The sequence below is a fragment of the Peromyscus leucopus genome, chromosome 3, assembly GCF_004664715.2.
Source record: "Peromyscus leucopus breed LL Stock chromosome 3, UCI_PerLeu_2.1, whole genome shotgun sequence".
Lineage (NCBI taxonomy): Eukaryota > Metazoa > Chordata > Mammalia > Rodentia > Cricetidae > Peromyscus > Peromyscus leucopus.
Window position 1 is genome coordinate 27633755 of NC_051065.1, and position 22705 is coordinate 27656459.

The following is a 22705-nucleotide window of genomic DNA, read 5'->3' on the forward strand; positions in this document are numbered from 1 at the left end:
AGTAGATAAAACATGTGTATGGTTTGAAAAAAATCAATAAAGAATAAAAGTCAAGGATGAAATTGTCCTCTTGCCTCTATTCCCTTCTTCCATGGGGTTGCAGCAAATTACTAGGTTCCCCACCCCCACCCCAAATGTTTTCACAAATACAATTAAATACAGTATGTGCTTCATACGCTTATGTACTTCACACTTGTCTCTATCAACACACTTTTATCTACCCGTGGCCTGGAAGCAACACAAGCAGAGCATTGTTCCTGCGTTAGGTCAACGCCAACAGTACTTCCGACAGCGAGGGCCTGGGATCATCTCCAAATCTAGGAGCGGCCATGACTTTCCTCTGGTGTGGTTCACAGGATTCCCTACAAGCTACAGGGGCGTGGTCAGCATAGCACTGAAGTTCCCAAGTAGTCCTGGAGTGTCTTTAACTGACACATCTCTCTGCCCAACAATTCTTTCACTTTCAAAACCACAGTTAATCAGTACTATGGGCAAAGTCGCCAGGGCAGCCATCCCTTCTGCCCATCCATCACAGTCATTAGCTTGATCTATGAAACTGACTTTTCTTTTATGCCATTCTTCAATAGAGGATTCCTCCACCCCCAGTAAATCTTGTTCACTTGCAAGACTATTTCTGTGATGAGGGCACACCATCAAATCAAACCAGAATCAATACATGTATGTTTGAGTGCTACATTTTAAACAAACTAAAAATATACAGCCTCATAGATTTTTGTCTCTTTCTAAATGTATTCTCTGGTCTTTAAAAAAAGACTCTTACAACATTAGTTTCACAGAGAATAATGGACTACATTTTTTATCTAAAAACTAAGCAGGAAAACTAAATTGCACCCAATGACAACAATCCTTAAAAACAAAACACAACAAGAAGGTCCTACTAGGACAAGATCTTCCTTGCGCACTGTAGCTTCCTAATTAATTTAGAAGACTTTCCAATGAGTCCTAACATTTTTCTCAATGCCTGGGTTTGCATTTGGACACAATATCACACTTACTCAATTTCATGAGTTCATAAAGAAGTGAAAGGTTCTCCTTCCTAGGCAATGACAAGATGTTGAGATGCTTCTAAAAGCACTTCAAGACACAGGTTAATAGGATATTTCTTTTACTCTCTCAACTCAGAATTCATAACAATAAAGCACTTTGTAAATTAAATCTCTACAGGAATAATTTTTACCTTAATTTAACTCAAGACATTCATGTATCTGGATCTAAAGAATGTACTTCAAGCTTATGGTTGTGACTTGGAGAACACACTGGCTTCTGAGGGGTGACTAGAGACACTTCTGGGACCAGATTTTCTATATGGGAATCACAGCTCCTATTTGAGCCTTGTGTGTCCTGTCCTTATCAGTAAATACAGATCATAACAGTAACTTCTCTGTAAGGATATCATGAGGATCAAAAGTGTTAACATTCTGTCCAATTCTTCAGTTAAACACTTAAAAATTCTTAAAAAGTGGACATGTACATGCTAAGTTTTCAACAAATATTGGCAACTGTAATTCACATAAACATCTGTCTGAAACTACATTCTATTTTAACCAGACATGGATGTCTATGCCTGTAATACCAGCACTAGGGGGACGAGGGCAGGGTGAGTGCTCAGGATTGGAAGCCACTCTGGGCTACAGAATGAGACCCTGTCAAAGAACAAAAGGAAAGGAAGAGCACCCAGAACTGGCCTTAGTAACAGTTACTGGGGAGGCTGAAGAGGAAAAAGAGCACGAGTTCGACACCCGCCTATAGAGCGAGCTCAAGTCCACATGGCACAACTTGAGCGGATTCTGTTTCTAAATGGCTGTGCATATAGCCCAGTGGTGGAACACTTGCTTGGCATGTGAGCATTGCTAGGTTGGGTCCTGGGAGGTGACTAGACGCTGACGTGTGTATGAGGAGCAAACCCATGCGTAATGAGTATTTCCCTGTCCTCTCTATAAAATGAGTGCTTCACACAACCTTCAACAGATTCACTTTCATCCCCATCTATTTCATCCCACAGTGCAGGGAAGCAGCAGAGGGATGCTTTATTTTTCCCATGATAGTGATGGGTTGACTTTGACAGCAGATCTTTATTCCAGGCCATTTGTCAACTACATGACACAAGGCAAGTCATCTTCAGATGTGAGAGCCACGTGACAGAACAGTACCTGCCCCTGTGGTTTAAGGTGCCATAGGTACCGTAAGGACAGCTGCTATCACCACAATGTCCGGTTGAGCACTCCTAAAGCTACGTCCTCATTTATATACTAAATCCAAGGCAGCTCAAGTGAGGAAAAGGCATTCTGTGGCTTCAAACTCTGTCAGGAATAGCAAAGAAGACCCCATGATGTGGTTCATATCTGAGCAAGGCAAGAAACCTTGCTTCAAGCAGAGACCTCATGACCCATGGTAATGAGGACTCCATCTTCCTCCATCTTCTGGCCACTCCCTGTAAAATAACACATCCTGCTGCTGCTTCCCTGCACCATCACCTGCCCTGTTTCCCCACCCTCACAAATGGCCACACTGGTCCTTACCCCCCACCCCCCCACCCCCGACACTGAGTGGAGACTCAAAGGATGTTCTAAACACCATGGCTTACATCTGCAAACACATACCTGTCGTTTACTCCGCTTTAGTCTTGGCTTCAAAATAACTTTTGGCGGAGTAATATTTACTTGTTGAAATTCTACAAGGAAATAAAAACAAACAGTGCATTTTCCAGACTTCTTTAATAGAAGGCAAAATTTCACTAGTTTTTCTTTCTACTTAGTGAGTACATGAACCATTAAGTAAATATGTTGCAATAACCATAAATAAGTATCTAATGGGTAAATACAATACACAAAAGCTCAAGCATATCCATCCTACTTCATGTCATGTTTTCATAGTCATATGAATACCAACACATGCTTTGTTAAAAACCAGCTAAGTAGCCAACCTGAATGATTGAGAAATGGGAGCAAATCCAACACACTCTTAACATGGCCTATTAGAAAACTAATACAGGACACCAAAATTGGATTCAACTGTTATCAGTTCATACACATTCTCTTCCCAAGACAAAATTGATCTAAGGCCTTGTTTGCTATTACAAGGCAATGGGACAACTTGAGTCCCTCTTAACTTGCAGGTCAGAATCACGCATAGACTATTCATGGATATAGATAAATTCATCTCTGGATTCCAGGCTATTTGTAAGGGAAAACTTTCTACAAAGTGATGTAAATGGATGGAACTAGCAAAAATCATCCTGAGTGAGGTAACCCAGATCCAGAAAGACAAATATGGTATGTACTAACTCATAAGTGGATATTAGCTGTAAAATGATTGCCCCCACACACATGAGTATACGAGCAGTACAAATAGAACTTGTTGGGTTATTGAAAAAATAATAGTTGGGAGGGAGTGGAAAGGTAGGGGAATGGATCTGGGAGGAGTTAGGGGGATGTGATCAAAATATATTATGTGCATGTATGAAATTCTCAAAGTATTAATAAAGAACACCTTAAAAACATTAATACCAGATAGGTAACACTAGGACAATACATATCTCAGTAAGAAAGAGTCATAGTACATAGTGATGAAAGGATCAGTTCACCAAAGACACACAGCACTTCTGCCAATCACCCATGAGTGAGCTTAGCTGTGAATCTCTCTGATTTGAGCCTTCGGAGGAAGTTATAACTCCAGCTGACAGTTACACTACAAAAATCAGTGATGGGCACTCAGCTAAGCCACATTCAAGCTCTCAGAAACTGAAGTAATAATGCTTATCCACAGCAGCCTCTGTACTAAAAATGGCAAACACAAATAGAAACCGTAAATGTCTTAAATGTTTATTTTCATCTTCTGTGATTCTGTATATCTGGAAGGGGCTGAGAACTCGTTTTGTTTTGTTGTACTAGGGATTAAGCCAGAGCCTCGTGCAAAACAAACAATAACAAACCCTAAATGTATGAGGAAACATGTCATGCTATCCCCTGGATTGGAAGACTCACTACTGAACTGTCTGTTAACCATGGTTAACACATTCCCATGGTTAATCTAAACATTGAATATGATCTAATAAGAATCTAAGAGGAATTTCAGAAACTGACAAGTTGATTCTAAACCGGTATGAAAATGCAAAGGACCTAGAAGAAGAGCTAAATTAATTTGAAAGGGGGCAAAACTGAAGGATATATGCCACCTGATTTCAAAACACGCTATAAAGCCGCAGTGAGCAAAACAGTAGAGACATAAACTCCATGGTTCCACAGGTTTAAAGTCCTGCAAAAAAAGACTAGTCAATAGGAAAAGCAGGCAGAAACAATTGTAGAAGCAGAAGGCAAGGAGTGGAACTACACACGCAAGTGTCTCAGGAATAAAAACACTGTATTTCCGGGTCACATGGGAGCCCAATGAGTCACACACACGGCTTGTGTTTTTGTGTGTATCGGTTTCTGAAGTGTCAACTGGTCGACCAAAAACAAGATTTTTTTTCCCCACCAAAATGTGTTCTAAGGAACATTTGTCCTGAGAGACATATCATATAAAATAAAAGGTTCTATAGCCAAACAAGTTGTCAAATGCTGATTATATTATTCCTATCTCTAGGAAATAGACAACATCAAGCGAGATGAAGGTGGCAGTGGTGACCTATAACCCTGTTCAATTTTATTCAACTAAATAAAGAAACTTACTTCTAACTATCTCTTGTTTTCTTCTAGTTTGTCACAGTGAATTATAAGTCATCTTGAAAGATAAAACCTCTGATTAAAAAACTAGAAACAAGCGGAGCACAGAGTCACAACAGCAACCCCATCACTCAGGAGGCTAGACAGGAGGGTCCCTGCAAGCTTGAGGCCAGGGTGGGCTACAAAGTTGGATCCTATCAGAAAAAAAGAAAGGATGCCAAGTCACTTCCATAATTATTGCTGAAAAAGAACCCTGAGCAAAGCTAAAAAACAGCTGTAAGGTTACATTGTACCGTTCCTATACTGAAGTCTTTGGTGGAGAATCTTTATTACTTTAAATATTAATCAATGCTGATTGCTTCCAGTAAGACCTATTACACTGTAGTCTTATTCTCACACAGCCATTCATGATTAATTTTGTTCCCATAACTGGCATTATACAAAGTTTCATAAAGTTGATGAAAGGCATGCGTCGCTGCAGAGGAAGAGCATCTGTGTGTTTCCTGGCAGACTTTCCTAAGTAGTGGGCTCTTCTTCAAATTTTATTATTTTGTATGTGTGCAATGCTGGGGGTGTGTGTGTGCCACACCTCACGTGGAGGCCAGAGGGAAACTGTGGAGTCTGTTCTCTCCAGTTTTCACGTGGGTTCTGGGGACAGGAGTGGGTCACTAGGCTTGTGTGGTAAGTGCCGTTACCCACTGATCAGTCTCACAGGCCTCCACAATAGTGCATTCCATCAAATGGGATCTTCCATCCCTTCACCAAAATAGCAAGAGTTAGTTTCTCCGTAGGGGAACTACGGAGGCCAGTGGGTTACAACTCAATCTAGAGAAGAAGGGGCGTTAGAACTGGACATCCACTTCCCTCTCTAGCAAGACGGTATAAACTATTAACTGCACATTTCTCTAACAGTGCTTCGGGGTTTGCTTTAGGACGGCAATGTTTTCATGTCTTCCCAAGAGGCTCTCAAAGTATCATCATTCTTGTCCTTTTGTAGCTGTGGACCCTGGAAAAGACAAACTAGCTGACCCTCTGCTTCCTCATCTTCAAAAAACAGGAGTTTTATTACACACAAAGCTACTGAAAAAGCAAAGTTAACTAAAAGCAGCTAGAGACAAATGTCCACTGCATAATCAGTGTTCCACACACATGGGGTCCTGGCACTGAGGTCAGCTCAGCTTGTCACGCGACACGTGGATGTACCTCTCCAATCAACATTTACAGCTATGAAGCTATAAACATCAATGAGAGGAAAATATGTGCCAATTTCACAAGTAGCAAACAATTATATAAAAGGTTAAATTACAGCTTTTGCTTAAAATGCTAGAGCAAAAAAAGGATGAAGGAAAGAACACAAGGGGACATAATCCATGCCTGTGTTCACAAACCATCATTTCACAAGGATGGATTTTCACATCGCTTACCATTTTTACTCTAAAATTATTTCTCATCCCTAACATTGAGTTTTAATTTCTTAAGAGTTCCTTCTATGTGCTTAAGCCATATTTTTCTGAATTCCTCAACTGTAAACAAGAAGTCAGTTTGCATTTCATTATTTCCTTTGGTGTAACTTGACAGTCTCCCCAAAATGTCATGAGCAACTGTCAATTATTATTTAACATATATATTGGTTCTAAAGTAGTAACCGAATTACGGGGTTGTCATTTAAAAGAAATTCCCAACACAAATATCGTACCAGTTGGAAGGTCATCCAAGGGGAATTCAAAGAGTCTGGACTTGTAAACCGAGTGAAAATGAGACTCCTCCTGCAACAACACAGAGGGCGGAGATTAAGCACAGGTGAAGCAGCATCTTTAAAGGCTGCAGGCAGGCGTAGCTGGAGAAGCTAGGGCCCTGAGGGAACTGCAGCTCGACTACAAGTTCTCCAGGCTTCAAGGGGGCCATGAGCTACTGCACAGCCCACTCTCCATTGTCTTCTCCCAGCACTGCAGCCACCCACTGCAACGAAAAAGCCTCACAGGCTGAGAAGCCAAAGCTGCAGTAATGGAAAATAAACGAATGGACCTATTTCCCCAAGGGAATGCAAGACGTCGTGGAAAATGGGTTAATGACCGCTCCGTCACAGATCCCCGCCCCTACTTTAAGAGCCCAATAGCTTAGGTAGGCAGTGACTGAAGCTACCAATTTTCCTGGTGACTGCAAGCAAGATAACAGGTACAAGGAACTCCCAGAATCTTGACATAGATAATTCTAGAAAGCAAGAAATAATGCAACACTTTTTCTTCTAAGCAAAAGTATTAAACATTGAAATGATTTCATCTGGTTTCATTTAAGTGCAAAGAACTAGTATGTCATAGCATGTAAGTAAAATACAACCTCTAAAAAGTCAGTGTCCTGTAAAGTGATAAAGCAGCCTTGGTATATACTCAGGGAACATACAGGCAGATTGTTTCCCAAACAGAGTTATTTGACAGGTGGAAAAACAATGTGCATTCCTGGAAATTACCTCCTCTGTAAATGTTTGACCAACACTGAATGAAACAAGGAAGTTCATTTGTATATGTAAAGCAAGGATTGAAAACCATATTGTTTCCCTGTAGTCTATCATAGATTTGGTCTTAGCCAAAGAGCAACAAGGGCATTATAGTCTATAATGTTAGCCCAATCCTTTCCTAATTTGTTCCAACATTAGTTAATGTTCCAATACCACTGAGGAGACAATTAAGGAATCCTGGGTTTCTGTAAACTTCCCTAGCGTGAGCCTTGAAAATAACATGCAGAGTAGAAAAGTGTGGAATCGAAAAGAAAGAAGAGAGGTGAAAATCGCGTGTCTGTGGATTTTATCTGTTGTGGATTCATCTCAACATGTTGATGATGGTGGCTGTTAGGTCATGTCACTGTGTCTGGGGAGAGGGCCTATGCAGAAATAACGAAGGTTAAATGAGGCTGAAAGGATGGCGCCCTGATCCAGTGTGGCTGATGTCCTCATATGGAGAGGAAGAGATGATCAGAAATACCTCTCTGCCAAGTAAAAATGCAGCCAGAAGGCAACCACCGGCCACCCAAGGCAAGAGCCCTCACAGGACACAAACCCTACCGCCACCTCAATCTTTAATGTCACATGCTGTGACATTAAACTGTGAGAAAACACTTTGTTGTATAAGCCACACAGTCATGATGTTTGGTGTGGTTGTCTAAACTAAGGCACCTCATGTGACAGAGAGGAGGGGTGGGTTTCAGAACACACTTCAGGGAAAGAAGTCCCAGCACAAGAGAGGAAAGGCAAGAAAGATTAAAAACTAAAAACTGTGTGCTTGATTTACCCAATATCCTGTGTGTGTGTGTGTGTGTGTGTGTGTGTGTGTGTGTGTGTGTGTGTGTGTAGTCCTGGCTCTGACAATATAAAAACACACAAAGGGTGGGAAGGGCAGGAAAGAAGAACAAAGGTCTCAGCACCAATGGTGATATTCGCACAGCAAGCAGAGCACTTACTTGGGAGGTCTCATTTTCTTCTGGTTCAATGAGATACGTGTGGTTCCCATCATAGAACATCCCACTGCCAAGTACAAGAAAAGAATTAGACATAGCTATCAAGTCTCAGCCAGAGCAAGGTCATCTTAGGGTAGCAGCACAGGACTGGCTACTTTCACTGCCCATTTCTCAGACCTACCCATCCCCAGCAGACACATAGACACATGGCACATCACACAGGCAGAGCACACACACACACACACACACACACACACACACACACACACACACACATTTCTATGAGGAAAAGTGCCCTTTCCCTGAACCCACTAAAGGCAGATCCTTCTATCTTGAACTCCAAGCTCAAGACTGAAGTCTCTGTTTTCCATTATTCTTCTAACATGGAATTCTGAGACTTATAATATAAAGGCCACCCTAGAATGTCTGTGAAAGTATAAACCTCGAAGAACCCTCCTCAGATTTCCAGGTCAGGACTCTGGAGGCCATATTAAATAAGTCCCAGTCCAGAGAGGCTGCATGCTCCTTCAATCCTAGGGTGCTCTGTTAGTTCTGCCTCAAAACTAAAACAAGTCTCAGAAGCTGGAAGTGGTGAGACAAGCTTGCAATCCCAAGTACTTGTAGGTGGCAGCAAGATGACATGTTCAAGGCTGACCTGGGCAAATTCAGGAGAGCCTGTCCAAACATCAAATGTTAAAAAGAACAGCAGGTAAGGGTACAGCTTGGTGGTGGAGCACTTGCCTAACATACACAGCCGTCCAGTACTGGGAAAAACAACCAAGCTGGCAATAACAAAACACCTCGGGGATGCTGATGACACAGGCTGCCCGAGATCACCCTGAGAACGGCCTCCAACCACACTGGAAGGTGCTTTGGTAATATGGTGAATGCATTTGAACAACCTGCCCTGAACTAAATCTTTCTACAATCCTATGAGGGAGAAGCCATGTCCACTGTGCAGGAGGGACACTGAAGTGACCTTCCTCCATTCCATATCCCATAGAAGGAAGACAAGAAGCTATGCATTCTGGGTACATGAACTGACCATGCAATCTGAGGCCACCTCCGTTCATTCCTTCAGCAGGAACTGACAGAGTCCCAACAACACACAGCTGCACATGCAGGAGGTGGGGTAGTAAGGAAAACAAACCAATTTTCTGTCCCTGCAGTGTCGAAGTTTAGGGAGAATAAAAACATAAACACATGATAAGGAAGGCAATGTAAGTTAGGTGGACATGGATTTTATGGTGGGAATCAAGCAGGTTCAAGTTAATCATTAGCACTAGAAGACTTGGTGTGAGACAGCTGAGTGAGAAGAAGAGGTTTCTCCTAGGAGTTCGGGGCAAGGCTTCACAAAGAAGACGGCCCACCTACACTGCACAAAGGGCATTTCAGAGACTCTCATGGCATGATCCAGGGACAGCGAGAGGACTACACAGTGACAGTGGACCGGGCAGGGGACAGTAACAGAAACACGCAGTCAGGGGCCTGCTGGGGACACAGTAGGTAGTCTCTCCTGAGGCCTGCTGGGAACACAGTAGGTTGTCTCTCCTGAGGCCTGCTGGGGACACAGTAGGTAGTCTCTCCTGAGGCCTGCTGGGGACACAGTAGGTAGTCTCTCCTGAGGCCTGCTGGGGACACAGTAGGTAGTCTCTCCTGAGGTCTGCTGGGGACACAGTAGGTAGTCTCTCCTGAGGCCTGCTGGGACTGAGGCCTGCTGGGGACACAGTAGGTAGTCTCACCTGAGGCCTTCAGGGGACACAGTAGGTAGTCCCTCCTGAGGGCCCTGGCTGTTACTCTAATGAGAAGATTGTCACACAGCTTCTAAAGAGAGGAAACGCCTTTTCTCTGTTTTGTTTATTGTTTGTTTATTGAGACAGTGTCAATCAACCTGAGGTTGGCTCTGAATTAACAGCAATCTTTCTGCCTCTGCCTCCTAAGAGCTAAAATTGCAGGCATGAGCCATTTTGCTTGGTTCTACAGAATAGCAAGACTAAGAGCAGGGATTAGTAGAACAGGATCACTATAATAACGTGAGAGAAAGAAGATAGTGGTAATAACAGAAGTGGTGGGAACTGGCCAAATTCTGGAGCGTGTGTGTCTGTGTGTCTGTGTGTCTGTGTGTCTGTGTGTGTCTGTCTGTCTGTCTGTGTGCCTGTGTATGCATATGCATTTGCACGTATGTATTTCTTTTTGCTGTTGAGGATTGAACCCAGGGCCTCACAGGTTAAGCACATGTTATATCACTGAGCCACATGCCCAGTCTAGACATATTTTGAAAGGAGAAACAAAAAGATTTGTTGAGAAGTTTGATATGGACTTTTCCAGAAAAAAAAAAGTACAACAGAGACTCCAAGGTTTGACCTGAGCAGTGTAAAGCCAGCCAGCATTGACATTAATCAAAGTAACAATTGCAGAAAAAACACAGTGTGCAGCCCCAGCAGGCAGGGGACAGGAAAGAGGGCACAAATCAAGAGTGTCTTGGGACCTCTTATGCTGGAGATGACTATCTGCTATTTAGAAATCCCATAAAGGGGGTGACTTAGTTACTATTTTGCTGTGAAGAGACACCATGACCAAGGCAACTTATACAAGAAAGCATTTAATTGGGAGCTTGCGTACAGTCCTTGATCATCATGGTGGGAAACATGGCAACAGGCAGGCATTTGCTGGAGAAGTAGCTGAGAGCTACATCCCAATCCTCAGGAAGAAGGCAGAGAGAGAGAGAGAGAGAGAGAGAGAGAGAGAGAGAGAGAGAGAGAGAGAGAGAGAGAGAGAGAGAGAGAGACTGGGATTTTGAAACCTCAAAGCTCACCCAAGTGACACACCTCTTCCAACAAGGCCACACCTCCTAATCTCTTCTAAACAGTTCACCAACTAGATATGAGCCTATGGGGCCAGTCTCCTGACAACCACCACAGCAGGGTTTGAAGTACATATGGCTTCATCTCCTGCTCAGAGAACTCCTGACACCCTTCTGGTTAGAGGACACAGTGTTTCTACTGAGATCAGGTACCTCATGGTGCTACTCATACTCATCTCTGTTCAGGCACCTAAGGGGAACGGGCTGTGATCCTCTACATTAACTTTTCAGCTTAGGGTTTAAATGCTCACATGATAGCCAAGCTATTAGACACAGAATAGTATTTGTCTCTCTTTGATAATGTTATGAAATCTACTGGTTTTCCTGAGCTATAATTACAATGGTTTCCAGGTCCGCCTCTGTCTAAATTCTTTCATTCCTGCTGGAACACCTTCCACATGTCTTAAATTCTCATATACCCACAGAATAGCCATCTCTCTTCTGCAGTTTTCAATGTTAGTGTACTTTCTGAATATGGATGACACTGAATTTGGAACTTGAAGATAAACAGATGAGCCAGGCGGTGGTGGTACACGCCTTTAATCCCAGCACTCGGGAGGCAGAGGCAGGTGGATCTCTGTGAGTTCGAGGCAGCCTGGGCTACAAGAGTGAGTTCCAGGAGAGGTGCCAAAGCTACACAGAGAAACCCTGTTTCAAAAAAAAAAAGATATATATATATATATATATATATATATATATATATATATAGAGAGAGAGAGAGAGAGAGAGAGAGAGAGATGTAGTATTAACAATATACTATTAGTGATACACATCTGTTTTGACTCCTCTTCAAAACAGATAAACTATGATAGACATTTTTGTATCACTGCTAATAACTGGTCAGATCTACCCAGAATACTATATAACCATTAACTTTTGCCAATGTTCACATGACAAGCAGATTATTTTGTTTAAATACAGTGTTACTACCTGTCATAGTTTTTGTGAACGTGAAACAAACCAAGACCTACTTGGGCAGAGGGGATTTCCATTGAACTACCTTCCTTAGATGGGCCTGCGGACAAGCCTATAGGGCATTTTCTTGAGTGATGACTGACATGGGAGGGCCCGGCCTACTGTAGGCAGTACCACCCCTGAGCTGATGGGTCTGGGTTCTATAAGAAAGCAAGCTGAGCAAGCCAGGGAGAGCAAGCCAGTAAGCAGCATTCCTCCACAGTTCTTCAAAAATTCCTGCCCTGACTTCCCCTGAAGATGGACTACAGTGTTTAAGCTGAAATAAGCCCCTTCCTCCCTAAGTTGCTTTTGGTCAGTGTTTCTTCACAGCAATAAGAAGCAAACTAGAATAATGTCCAATGGGAAAATAAGTTTTTTTTTTCATTTTCATTGGGTTTCAATGCATGCTATGTAAGAAAGCATCATTAAGTAGAAAGAAAGAATCTGAAATTATTTGCACTTACAAGATCTGATTCCCTCCTGCTCCACTGAACCATGCCCACTCTCTCAGTTCCTGTCCACCATATCCTAAGCCACCCTCCCACTCCTTGTCATGGTATCCCAAACCCCAGCTCCAGCACAGGCCTCCTGCTTGAGCAGAGGCCACACCAGAACTGAAGGTAGTCTGCCTTCCAGAGCACCATCCCACTCAGTGCCCACCCAGCCTAACCCCAATTGCTCTACCCTTCCCATCACGATATCCCAGCTTCCAACTCCTACAGAGGAACCCCTGCTCAAAGAGAAGCCATCTCAGCCATCCAACTCAACCAGGCCACTCCAGCCAGAAGACCAGAGAGGAAACAGAAACCAAGGAACAAAACACCCAAACAACAAAGACAAACTCAGAAATGGACATCTAGAGCTATAATCACCCCAAATAGGCATGCCTAGACACCAGTATAAGACCACATCCAGAAAATCTGGGACATTATGAAAAGACCAACCCTAAGATAATAGAAATAAAAGAAGAAGAATCCCAGCTCAAAGGCCCAGAAAATATTTTTAACAAAATCACAGAAGAACCGATGAAGGACCTAACCTAAAGAAGGACATGCCTACAAAGGTATAAGAAGCTTACAGAACATCAAATAGATTGTACCAGTAAAGAAAGTTCCCTTGCCATATAATCACCAAAACACTAAACATACAGAACAAAGAAAGAATATTAAAAGCTTCAAGGGAAAAAGGCCAAGTGACATATAAAGTCAGACCTATTAGAATTATACCAGACTTCTCAATGGAGCCCCTAAAAGCCATAGTGCTTGGAAAGATATCCTACAGACTCTAAGAGACCATAGATGCCAGCCCAGACTACTATATCCAGCAAAACTTTTAATCACCATATATGGTGATATATTGTGTACCCCAATAAAGCTAGCCTGAGGATCAGAGAACAGAACAGCCACTACATTAGACATAGATGCCAAACAGTGGTGGCACACCCTTAATCCTATCACTGGGGAAGCAGAGATCCGTCTGGATCTCTGTGAGTTCAAGGCCACACTGGAAACAGAGCCAGGCAGTGGTGGTCCACACATTTAATCCCAGTACTGGGAAGCACACCTGCCCTTAATCCCAGGAAGTGATGACGGAATGGAGAAAGGTATATAAGGCGTGAGGAAACAGGAACTAAAGCAGTTCAGCTGAGACCCTTTTGGGTGAAGACTCAGAGGATTGCAGTCAGCGGATTCATGGAGTTGGTGAGGTAATAGGTGGTGGCTGTGGCCTGTTCTGCTTCTCTGATCTTCATCTGGCTATGGGTTTTTTATTAAAAGACCATCTAAGATCAAACAACAACCATAGATGGAGATATTCCATGATAAAGTCAAATTTAAACAGTATCTATCCACAAATCCAGCCCTACAGCAGAAGATACTAGAAAGAAAATTCCAATCCAAGGAAATTAACTACACACATGAAAACACAGGAAATAAATAACTTCACACCAGCAAAACCAAAAGGGAAACACACATACAGACACACACTACCACCACCATCACAAACATCATAATAACAGGAATTAACCATCATTGGTCATGGATATCTCCCAATATCAATGGACTCAATTCCTGAATTAAAAGATAAAGACTAACAGAATGGACCAAAAAAACAGAATCCATTTTTCTGCTGCATACAAGAAACACACCTCAACATCAAAGATAGACATTACCTCAGAGAAAAGGATTGGAAAAAGGTTTTCCAAGGAAATGGACCTAAGAAACAAGCTAGTATGGCCATTCTAATATCTAACAAAATGGACTTCAAACCAAAATTGATTAAAAGAGACAGGAAGGACACTTCATACTCATCAAAGAAAAAAAAATACCAAGATAATTTTTCAATTCCTAATCTCTATGCTCCTTAGTTAGGGAACACAAGAGTAGCCATGTTTGTAAAGGAAACACTAATAAAGTTTAAATCACACACCAACTCTTACACATTGATAGTGGGAGACTTCAATACCTAACTCTCACTAATGGACAAGTCATCCAGACAAAAACTAAACAGAGAAATACTGGAGCTAACAGACATTATGAAGGAAATGTACCTTTCACTCAAACACAAAAGAATATACCTTGTTTTCAGTACCTAATGAAGCATTTTACAAAATTGATCACATACTCCATAACAAAGCAGCAGATACAAAAAAAACCTGAAATAACCCCCTGCATTGTATCAGACCACCACAGATTAAAGCTGGATTTTAACAACAATAGAAACAACAGAAAGCCCACAAACTCATGGAAAATGAACAACTCTCTGCTGAATGACTACTAGGTCAAGCATGAAATAAAAAAAGAAATTAAAGACTTCCTAGAATTCAATGAAAATAAATACACCACATACCCAAACTAGTGGGGCACAATGAAAGCAGTGCTAAGAGGAAAGTTCATAGCACTAAGTGCCTGCATAAAGAAATTAGAGAGATCTCATACTAGCAACTTAACAGCACACCTGAAAGCTCTAGAACAAGAAGAAGCAAGCACACCCAAGAAGGGTAGATGGTAGGAACAATCAAACTAAGGGCCTAAATCAATAACATAGAAACAAAGAGAGCAACACAAAGGGTCAATGAAACAACTTGTGGCTGGTTCTGTGTGTCAACTTGACACAAGCTAGAGTCATCAGAGAGGAAGGAGCCTCGGTTAAGGAAATGCCTCCATGAGATCCAGCTGTAAGGCATTTTCTCATTTAGTGATCAGTGGGGGAGGGCCCAGCCCATGGTGGGTGGTGCCATCCCTGGGCTGCTGGACCTGGGTTCTGTAAGAAGGCAGGCTGAGTAAGGCATGGGAAACAAGCCAGTAAGCAGCTCTCCTACATTGCCTCTGCATCAGCTCCTGCCTCCAGGATCCTGCCCTGTTTGAGTTCCTGTCTTGACTTCCTTCAGTGATGAACAGCAATGCTAAAGTGTAAGACAAATAAACCATTTCCTCCTCAACTTGCTTTTTGGTCATGATGTTTTGTTAGCACAATCAAAACCCTAACTAAGGCATAAAGAGTTAGTTCTTTGAGAAAAATCAACAAGATAGAGAAACCCTTATCCAAACTAACTAAAAGACACACAGAGAATATCCAAATTAACAAAATCAGAAATGAAAAGGGGGACATAACAACAGACACCCAGGAAATCCAAAGAATCATTAGGTCATATTTTAAAAACCTATACTCCACCAAACTGGAAAATCTAAAAGAAACAGGTAATTTTCTTGAGAGATACCACTTGCTAAAGTTAAAACAAGATCAGATAAATAATTTAAATAAACCTATAACCCTTTAGAAGCAGTCATTAAAAGTCTTTCAGAAAAAAAAAAAAAAAAAAAAAAAAAACAGGGCCAGGTGCTTTTAGCCCAGAATTCTACCTTAATTGGGCAGAAGTGCTAATGTCAATACTTCTCAAATTATTTCACAAAATGGAAACAGAAGTAACGTTGCCAAATTCACTTTATGAGGCCACAATCACCCTGATACCCAAACACAAAGATTCAACAAGGAAAGATAGTTACAGACCAGTTTCTTTCATGAACATAGATGCTAAAATATTCCCAAACCAAATCCAAGAACAACATCAAAAAGAACATCCACCATGATGGAGCAGGCTTCATCCCAGAGATGCAGGGATAGTTAACATATGAAAATCAGTCAATATAATCCACAATATACACAAACTGAAAGAAAAAATACCACGTGATAGTCTCATTAGATGCAGAAAAAAATTGACAAAATCCAACAACCCTTCAGGATAAAAGTCTTGGAGAGATCAGAGATAAAAGGGACATACCTAAACATTAAAAAGGCAATTTACAGCAAACTGATTGCCAACATCAAATTAAGTGGAGAGAAACTCAAAGCAATTCCACTAAAATTCGGAATAAGACAAGGCTGTCCACTCTCTGCATATCCATTCAATATAGTAATTTAAGTTCTAGCTGGAGCAATAAGGCAACGGAAGGAGATCAAGGGGATACAAATTGGAAAGGAATAGCTGAAAGCATTGTTACTTACAGATGATATGACATTATATAACGAAGACTATTGAAATCCAGCCCCTCGATAGCCCTCTCCCAGGGTGTGTGGAAGAATCCACAACCAGCTGATAATCTAATCTTAGATGATATGAAATGAATCTATGTACGAAAACTCTTTAGTCCATACACTTTATTCTTCTGAGTCAGTTCTCTCTCTACACAGCTTCTTTTCTGCTCTCATAAATTGCTCCTTTCTTGTCTAATATTCTCCACCTCTTTCTGCTCTTCCCTCTAAGTGCTATCTTAATTCCTTCTCTTAGTTCTGCCCCATCTTGGTCTTCTTTCTCATTTTGTTCTTCCCCACCTAGTTCTTCCCCATCTGGCTCTTCCTCATCTTCCGTCTTGTCCTTCTAGTTCTCTCTTCTGGTCTTCCAATCTAGCCCCCCAAGTCTCTGAGGTTTACAGTTATATATACTCCTGCAATAGCAATGCCCTGGCTAAGGCAAGCTCACCAGGCTTGAATTCCCTCAGGGTCAAAAGGAGGAGCAATAACATCCACACAAAAAAAGTGGTAATTGTCAGCTATTATTTACAACCCAAAAGGGAAGTGACTAATGGGGAAATGAATCAACTAAGGGCTAAATTTGGTTAATATCTGAGCAAAGGGGATTTATGTGCTCAAACTATATTCTTAGAAGTGGTTAGTTGAAATGTTAAGAACCTACAGAACCTATAAGTCACTAGGTCATGGGTGGAAATAAAACTGCCTTCTTTTTGCCTTTGGTCCCCTGATCTATCCAAGCTGTCTCAGCTCCTGACATTTTCTGGCAGGGCAGGGCAATGCACTTGCTGGCTAGGCATCTTGGCTAGGAAACTTCCATCACAGCTAGCTGCACCTGGTAATTGTTAAAAAGGATATCTAAAACTAGAGATAAGATTTGGAAAAGGGGAAAGTTAAGCTTAATTAGCACATCCGCCAGGCCTTTTCAAGCAGGTACTCTGGATACTTAAGTCGGTTCTCGAGAGTCTGGGAGGTAGCTCAGATAAGACACTTCCCTCCACGGGGGGGGGGGGGGGGGGGGGGGTCCTGGCCGGATGCTGCTAATGATGATAATTACAGAAAGGCCTGAAATTAGGGATTTTGACTGAGTTGGTTGTTAACACAGTTGGAGAAAGTTATACAAAAACTGAAGAAGATATCAGAAGATGGAAAGATCTGCCATCAGTAGGATTAACATAGTAAAACTCGTCATCTTACCAATAGCAATCTACAGATTCAACACAATCCCCATCAAAATTCCAACAGACCTTGAAAGGGCAATACTCAACTTCATACAGAAAAACAAAAAAAACCCAGATAGCTAAAGCAATCCTGTACAATAAAAGAACATCCAGAGGTATTACTATCCCTGATTTGAAGCTGTATTACAGAGATATAGTAATAAAAACCACATGGTATTGGCATAAAAATAGACAGGTTGATCAATGGAATTGAATTAAAGACCCAGGCATAAGTCCATACACCTATGGACACCTGATTTTATGGGTGGACTGGGAGTTGGGGGGAAGGGAACAAGAGGGATCAGGCACAGGTGGGATGGAGGGAGGACTGGAACTGGGGGAAGACTTGGCCGGGGGCAGGGGGTGAGGTAGAAACCCAGTGCAGAAAATCCCTGGAATCTACAATCCTTGGAAGTTACCCTAGTGAAGCCTCTTTGTAATAGGGAAAACAGAGCCCAAACTGACCATCTTCTATAACCAGGCAAGGCTCCCAGAAGTGGGACTGGGACATAACCCAGCCTCAAAATCTTTGACCTACAATTTCTCCTGACTGCAAGATATGTTGAGGTAATGGTGGTGCAGAACTAGTCTAATCCAACTGGAGGCCCAAGCCACAAGAGGGAGCCCATGCCTGGTTGGCCTGGATGTCCAGGAACCAGAGGCTGGACAGCCTAGTAACCCAAGATGGAACCAAACATTACTGGCTTAAAAAAAAAAAATGGATAATCACCTAGCCCAACTGTCATCAGAGGGGCATCATCCAGCAACCGATGGGAGCAGATGCAGAGCCCCACAGCCAAATACTAGGTGGAGCCAGGGGAACCCCACAGAAGAGGGGGAGGAATGATTGCAGGAGCCAGAGGGGTCAAAGACACCAAACCATGGCACACAGAATCAACTAAGCAGAGCTCAACGGGCTCACAGAGACTGAAGCAACAATCACAGACCCTGTAAGGTTCTCATCTAGATCCTCTGCATAGAAGTTAAGGCTGTGTAACTTGGTGTTCCTATAGGACTCCTAACAATGGGAGTGGGGGGTGTCTCTGACTCTTTTTGCTTGAACTTGGGACCTTTTTCCTCCTACTGAGGTCCCATCCAGTCTTGATAGAAGGGTTTGTGCCTAGTCTTATTGTAATTTGTTATGCCATGTTCAGTTGATATCCCTGGGGGGCCTGCTTTTTTTCCTTCCAAGACAGCATTTCTCTGTGAAGACCTGGCCGTCCTGGAACTCGATTTGTAGAGACCAGGCTGGCCTCAAACTCACAAAAATCTGCCTGCCTCTGCCTCTTAAGTGCTGGAATTAAAGGCATATACCACTACCACCTTGGTGTGCTCTTTTTTTTAAGGACATAGAGGAAGAATTGATCTGGGGGAAAGGGAAGGTTGGGGGCAGGACTAAGAGGAGAGGAGGGAGAGGAAATGGTGGTCAGGATGTAATGTGTAAGAGAATAATAAAAAAATTAAAAGATAAAAGAGAAAATTCTGATTCCTCATAACAACATGCTTTTACTAATAGCCTAATAATTAATAATAATAATAATAAACAGCTGTTTCATTTGCTTTGAGAATTGACAGCTTTACAATATAACATAAATTTTGCATAAGTTACGCCTGTAACAATTAAACCCTATAGATAGAACTAAGTCATTATGGAACAGTTGAGCTAAATAGTTATAAAAGTGAATTAAAATAAGACTTTGAAAGAAAACAGCAGCCATTCTTACAAAGTTCCACCAGAGGGCAATAAACTTATATTTCATTTCATCTTTTTAGATTCCCATAGTTACAAGATTTTGTGATAATATCAAGCATACATGGATCAAAATATTTCCTATTAATCCTTTGAATTTGTATAAATGTACTTTCATAGACTCTATGAGAAAAGCTTATTAATATGATCTTTCCCATTTTATGTTCAACTAAATGCAGTGAATCAGAAACATGAATAAACCTCAGCATGTACTTGGTCTTTCATAATAGATGAATTAGGCATGAAGTAATATAGCTTATACCTAAACCATTATAACTGAGATAGCCTAGCTTCTTTAATGTTTAGCAATATTCCTCCCAAATATTGCTGGGAGCAATTGTGTTCAGAAGTAAAATCATGATGAAAATATAGTTCATCAGTAACAAAAGTACAAAACATGCTTCTACCATCTAAGAAAGCCCAAACACAGGTGCACACAATCCTGTCAGTACTTGTAGACACATCATGGATTTTCTATTAATTTCACTTCGCTTAGTTTTAAGTGAAAGAGTTTTTAAAGGCAGATATAAAATATACTAACTCAAAGCCGGGCGGTGGTGGCGCACGCCTTTAATTCCAGCACTCAGGAGGCAGAGGCAGGCGGATCTCTGTGAGTTCGAGGCCAGCCTGGGCTACCAAGTGAGTCCCAGGAAAGGTGCAAAGCTACACAGAGAAACCCTGTCTCAAAAAATCAAAAAATATATATATATATATATATATATATATATATATATATATATATATATATATATACACACTAACTTAAAGCAACTGAGGCACAATCCTGAAAGGCATTGTTCTCACCTTCCTTAAAGGACTGTGAGAGGGTAGAACCCAGCTCTTGTTCTTAGATTCTCGTGCCTAGTAGAGCCCACAAAAGGGGCTCATAGCTCCCTCCTGGGACTCACAACACTGTCCATTTGGGAAACTGGAAAGCAAACTAAAAAACAGTGAGCACAATGCTCTCATTGTGACTTGGGCTGAGATTCTAAGAGTAAGAGAGAGACGGGAAAAGGTTTCTTATATTTTCACTCTTCCTTCCAACACACATTTGCTGTTATAAATGTCAGCAAGGTCAAACATAAGATCCCTAGCCTACAGCCGACCTGTGTTGAGATTAGTTACACTGCTTTTACAGTGAAAATGATTTCAACATTTCTTTCATCTGGTAAGAAAATCAAGGCCTGGATAATAAGCGAAGATGCCATGTCTTTAATAATCTCTCTTTACTCAAGGAACATATGCAAAATAAATATGCATTTATTTATCATAAACAGCAAATAGAAGCTTTGCTTTAAGCAGGCACACAGCCTCGCTCCTCTGGTCATTCACTTACCCTGGCAGTTTCTCTCTAACATACCTCTCCCCAGAGCTTGGCCAGAGCTGTCACTTGGGCCACTAGCCAGACTCTCCAGCCTTTCTCATTCCATTGCCACTGTAGATCTAAGATCCACTGGAAGATTCTCTCAAAGCACGCCACACAGGACCCGCTCCACCTGCTGCACGTGACACACCTTTGAGCTCTCATCCTCTCTTTACCTGTCCTCCAGTGCCAATCCTCAGCTTGGACTTGGCCATGGTGTGGTTTTTTCCTTTCTCAAATTAAACAAATATACTTAAATATACCTATCATATTCCATAAGATAAAGCCAGGCTACATTTGCCCTGCACACTACACTGAGGTCTCAGGACTCACACATGCTAAAATTGCCTTAACATTTCTAGTGCCTGGTACAGAGCAGATTCATAGTAACAGTTTATTAGATGGAAAAGGCTATATTTCCAACTCATGACAAACAGGACATCTACCAAGAAAACTTAAAAGTAATTAAGTCTTAGCTCACTCTGTGCAAACAAAGTAAAATAAGCCAGAAGGAATAGAGTGATTCAGTCTAAACAGAATGCTCGGGGATGGACTGGTAGTTTTTCAAGAGGCCATAAAACAAATAGAAAATGGCCCTGTGGGTATCAACATCATGGACAGGATAGAGAGAGGTGTATTCCCATGTTCACCATCAACAAGCATTCTGTGATGTGAAGGTCATGAGAAAGGAAGCAAGGAAGGACAAACTTGTCTCCAGAGCTCCATGAGCGTGTGTGTACCCTCCCACGGCTGCTGTGCGCTACGTGGGTTCCTGCTGTAAACAGAGCTTCTGAGGTCATCTGCAGCCTTTGTTTTTGTGCAAAGAGCCATGAATTTTCATCTGCTAGAATTTCTATCATTTCAGGAAAATATAAAAATTCAAATCAAGAAAGAGTGGAGGATTGAATTGGTTTTGAGTGACTAATCATCCCCAAGAACAGAAAACCAAGTTACCCAAGCCACTCCTGTCTGGATCTAGATGAAACTAGAAAAATTCTCCAAGTATCACTGTATGGCAGCATAATTTAAAAGCCTCTGGCTTCTGAAACTCTAAGATTTTACTAGTACATCCTGAAATTCTAAATTTTACTAGTACATTAAACATAAAGGAAAGTTATTGAAATAGCAAATGTATAAATAACTTATGTGGCACTTACTGGAGTCCATGGCATGTGGACAAGGCAACAAATGAAGCAGGGTTTCCTCGGATCTGGCCCTGGTAGTAACAGTGTTCTCCTCCCTGGAAACAGAAAGAGAGGGTATGAGCCTGGCCAGTCTGGGACACTCTGCCATATTGCTTACGCAGAAGCATTCTCACGTGGGACTTCCATATACTCTGCAGTGTTTAATCACCCAGATCAGCATTATCCAGTCAATTCCAACAGAATTATTCATAAATGTGCCTACTGAGCAGATGCCAAATGAAAAGGCAGGAGAATAAAGATGGACTTCACTTTGCTTTCATGCAGGTGTTACAGCAGTCAAGATGCTGAGATAAGTGTGTGGCCCATGCACTGGGATAAATTTAATAAGCTATCTCTCAGTTCAAAGAGATTCAGTTCTGAGCAATACTGCAGTGGTAATTTAACATTCATCTTAGCAAAAGGAAACTGGAATCATCTGAGAGTCATTGGATTCCTGTGATGTAGGAAAACATCTGTTTTTGTGGTGTTCATATCCAGTTTATATTGTCCTTTTTCAAATTTGGAACTGCCTTCCTTCTAACAGTCTTCAGGTAGAGTTTAAAGTGGTTTCCTCTGCAACTGGACACATCAACTGAATTCAACTAAGGAACTCATTTCTTTAAACATGACTGGAAAGGAAACGGTACACAGATGATCTGGCATCCTATGATGTTGTCTTTAAATATTCGATATTGAGATAATGGTCCAGAGA

The 22705-nt window shown here is 41.7% G+C and overlaps 1 protein-coding gene across 15 annotated transcripts in view; it reads right to left on the reverse strand.

Annotated features, from left to right (window-relative positions):
• Positions 1-22705, reverse strand: part of Adam22 (ADAM metallopeptidase domain 22) — a 219605-nt gene that overhangs the window by 64517 nt on the left and 132383 nt on the right. For all 15 annotated transcript variants that reach the window (XR_003733698.2, XM_028862267.2, XM_028862324.2 and 12 more), the window contains exons 5-8: positions 21967-22049; positions 8136-8199; positions 6379-6448; positions 2622-2692 (exon numbers count right to left, since the gene is read on the reverse strand). Coding sequence is in view for 14 of the 15 variants with exons in the window: in XM_028862267.2 (XP_028718100.1) it covers positions 2622-2692; positions 6379-6448; positions 8136-8199; positions 21967-22049 (288 nt within the window). In the remaining variant the exon portion in view is untranslated. The remainder of the gene's footprint in view (positions 1-2621; positions 2693-6378; positions 6449-8135; positions 8200-21966; positions 22050-22705) is intronic.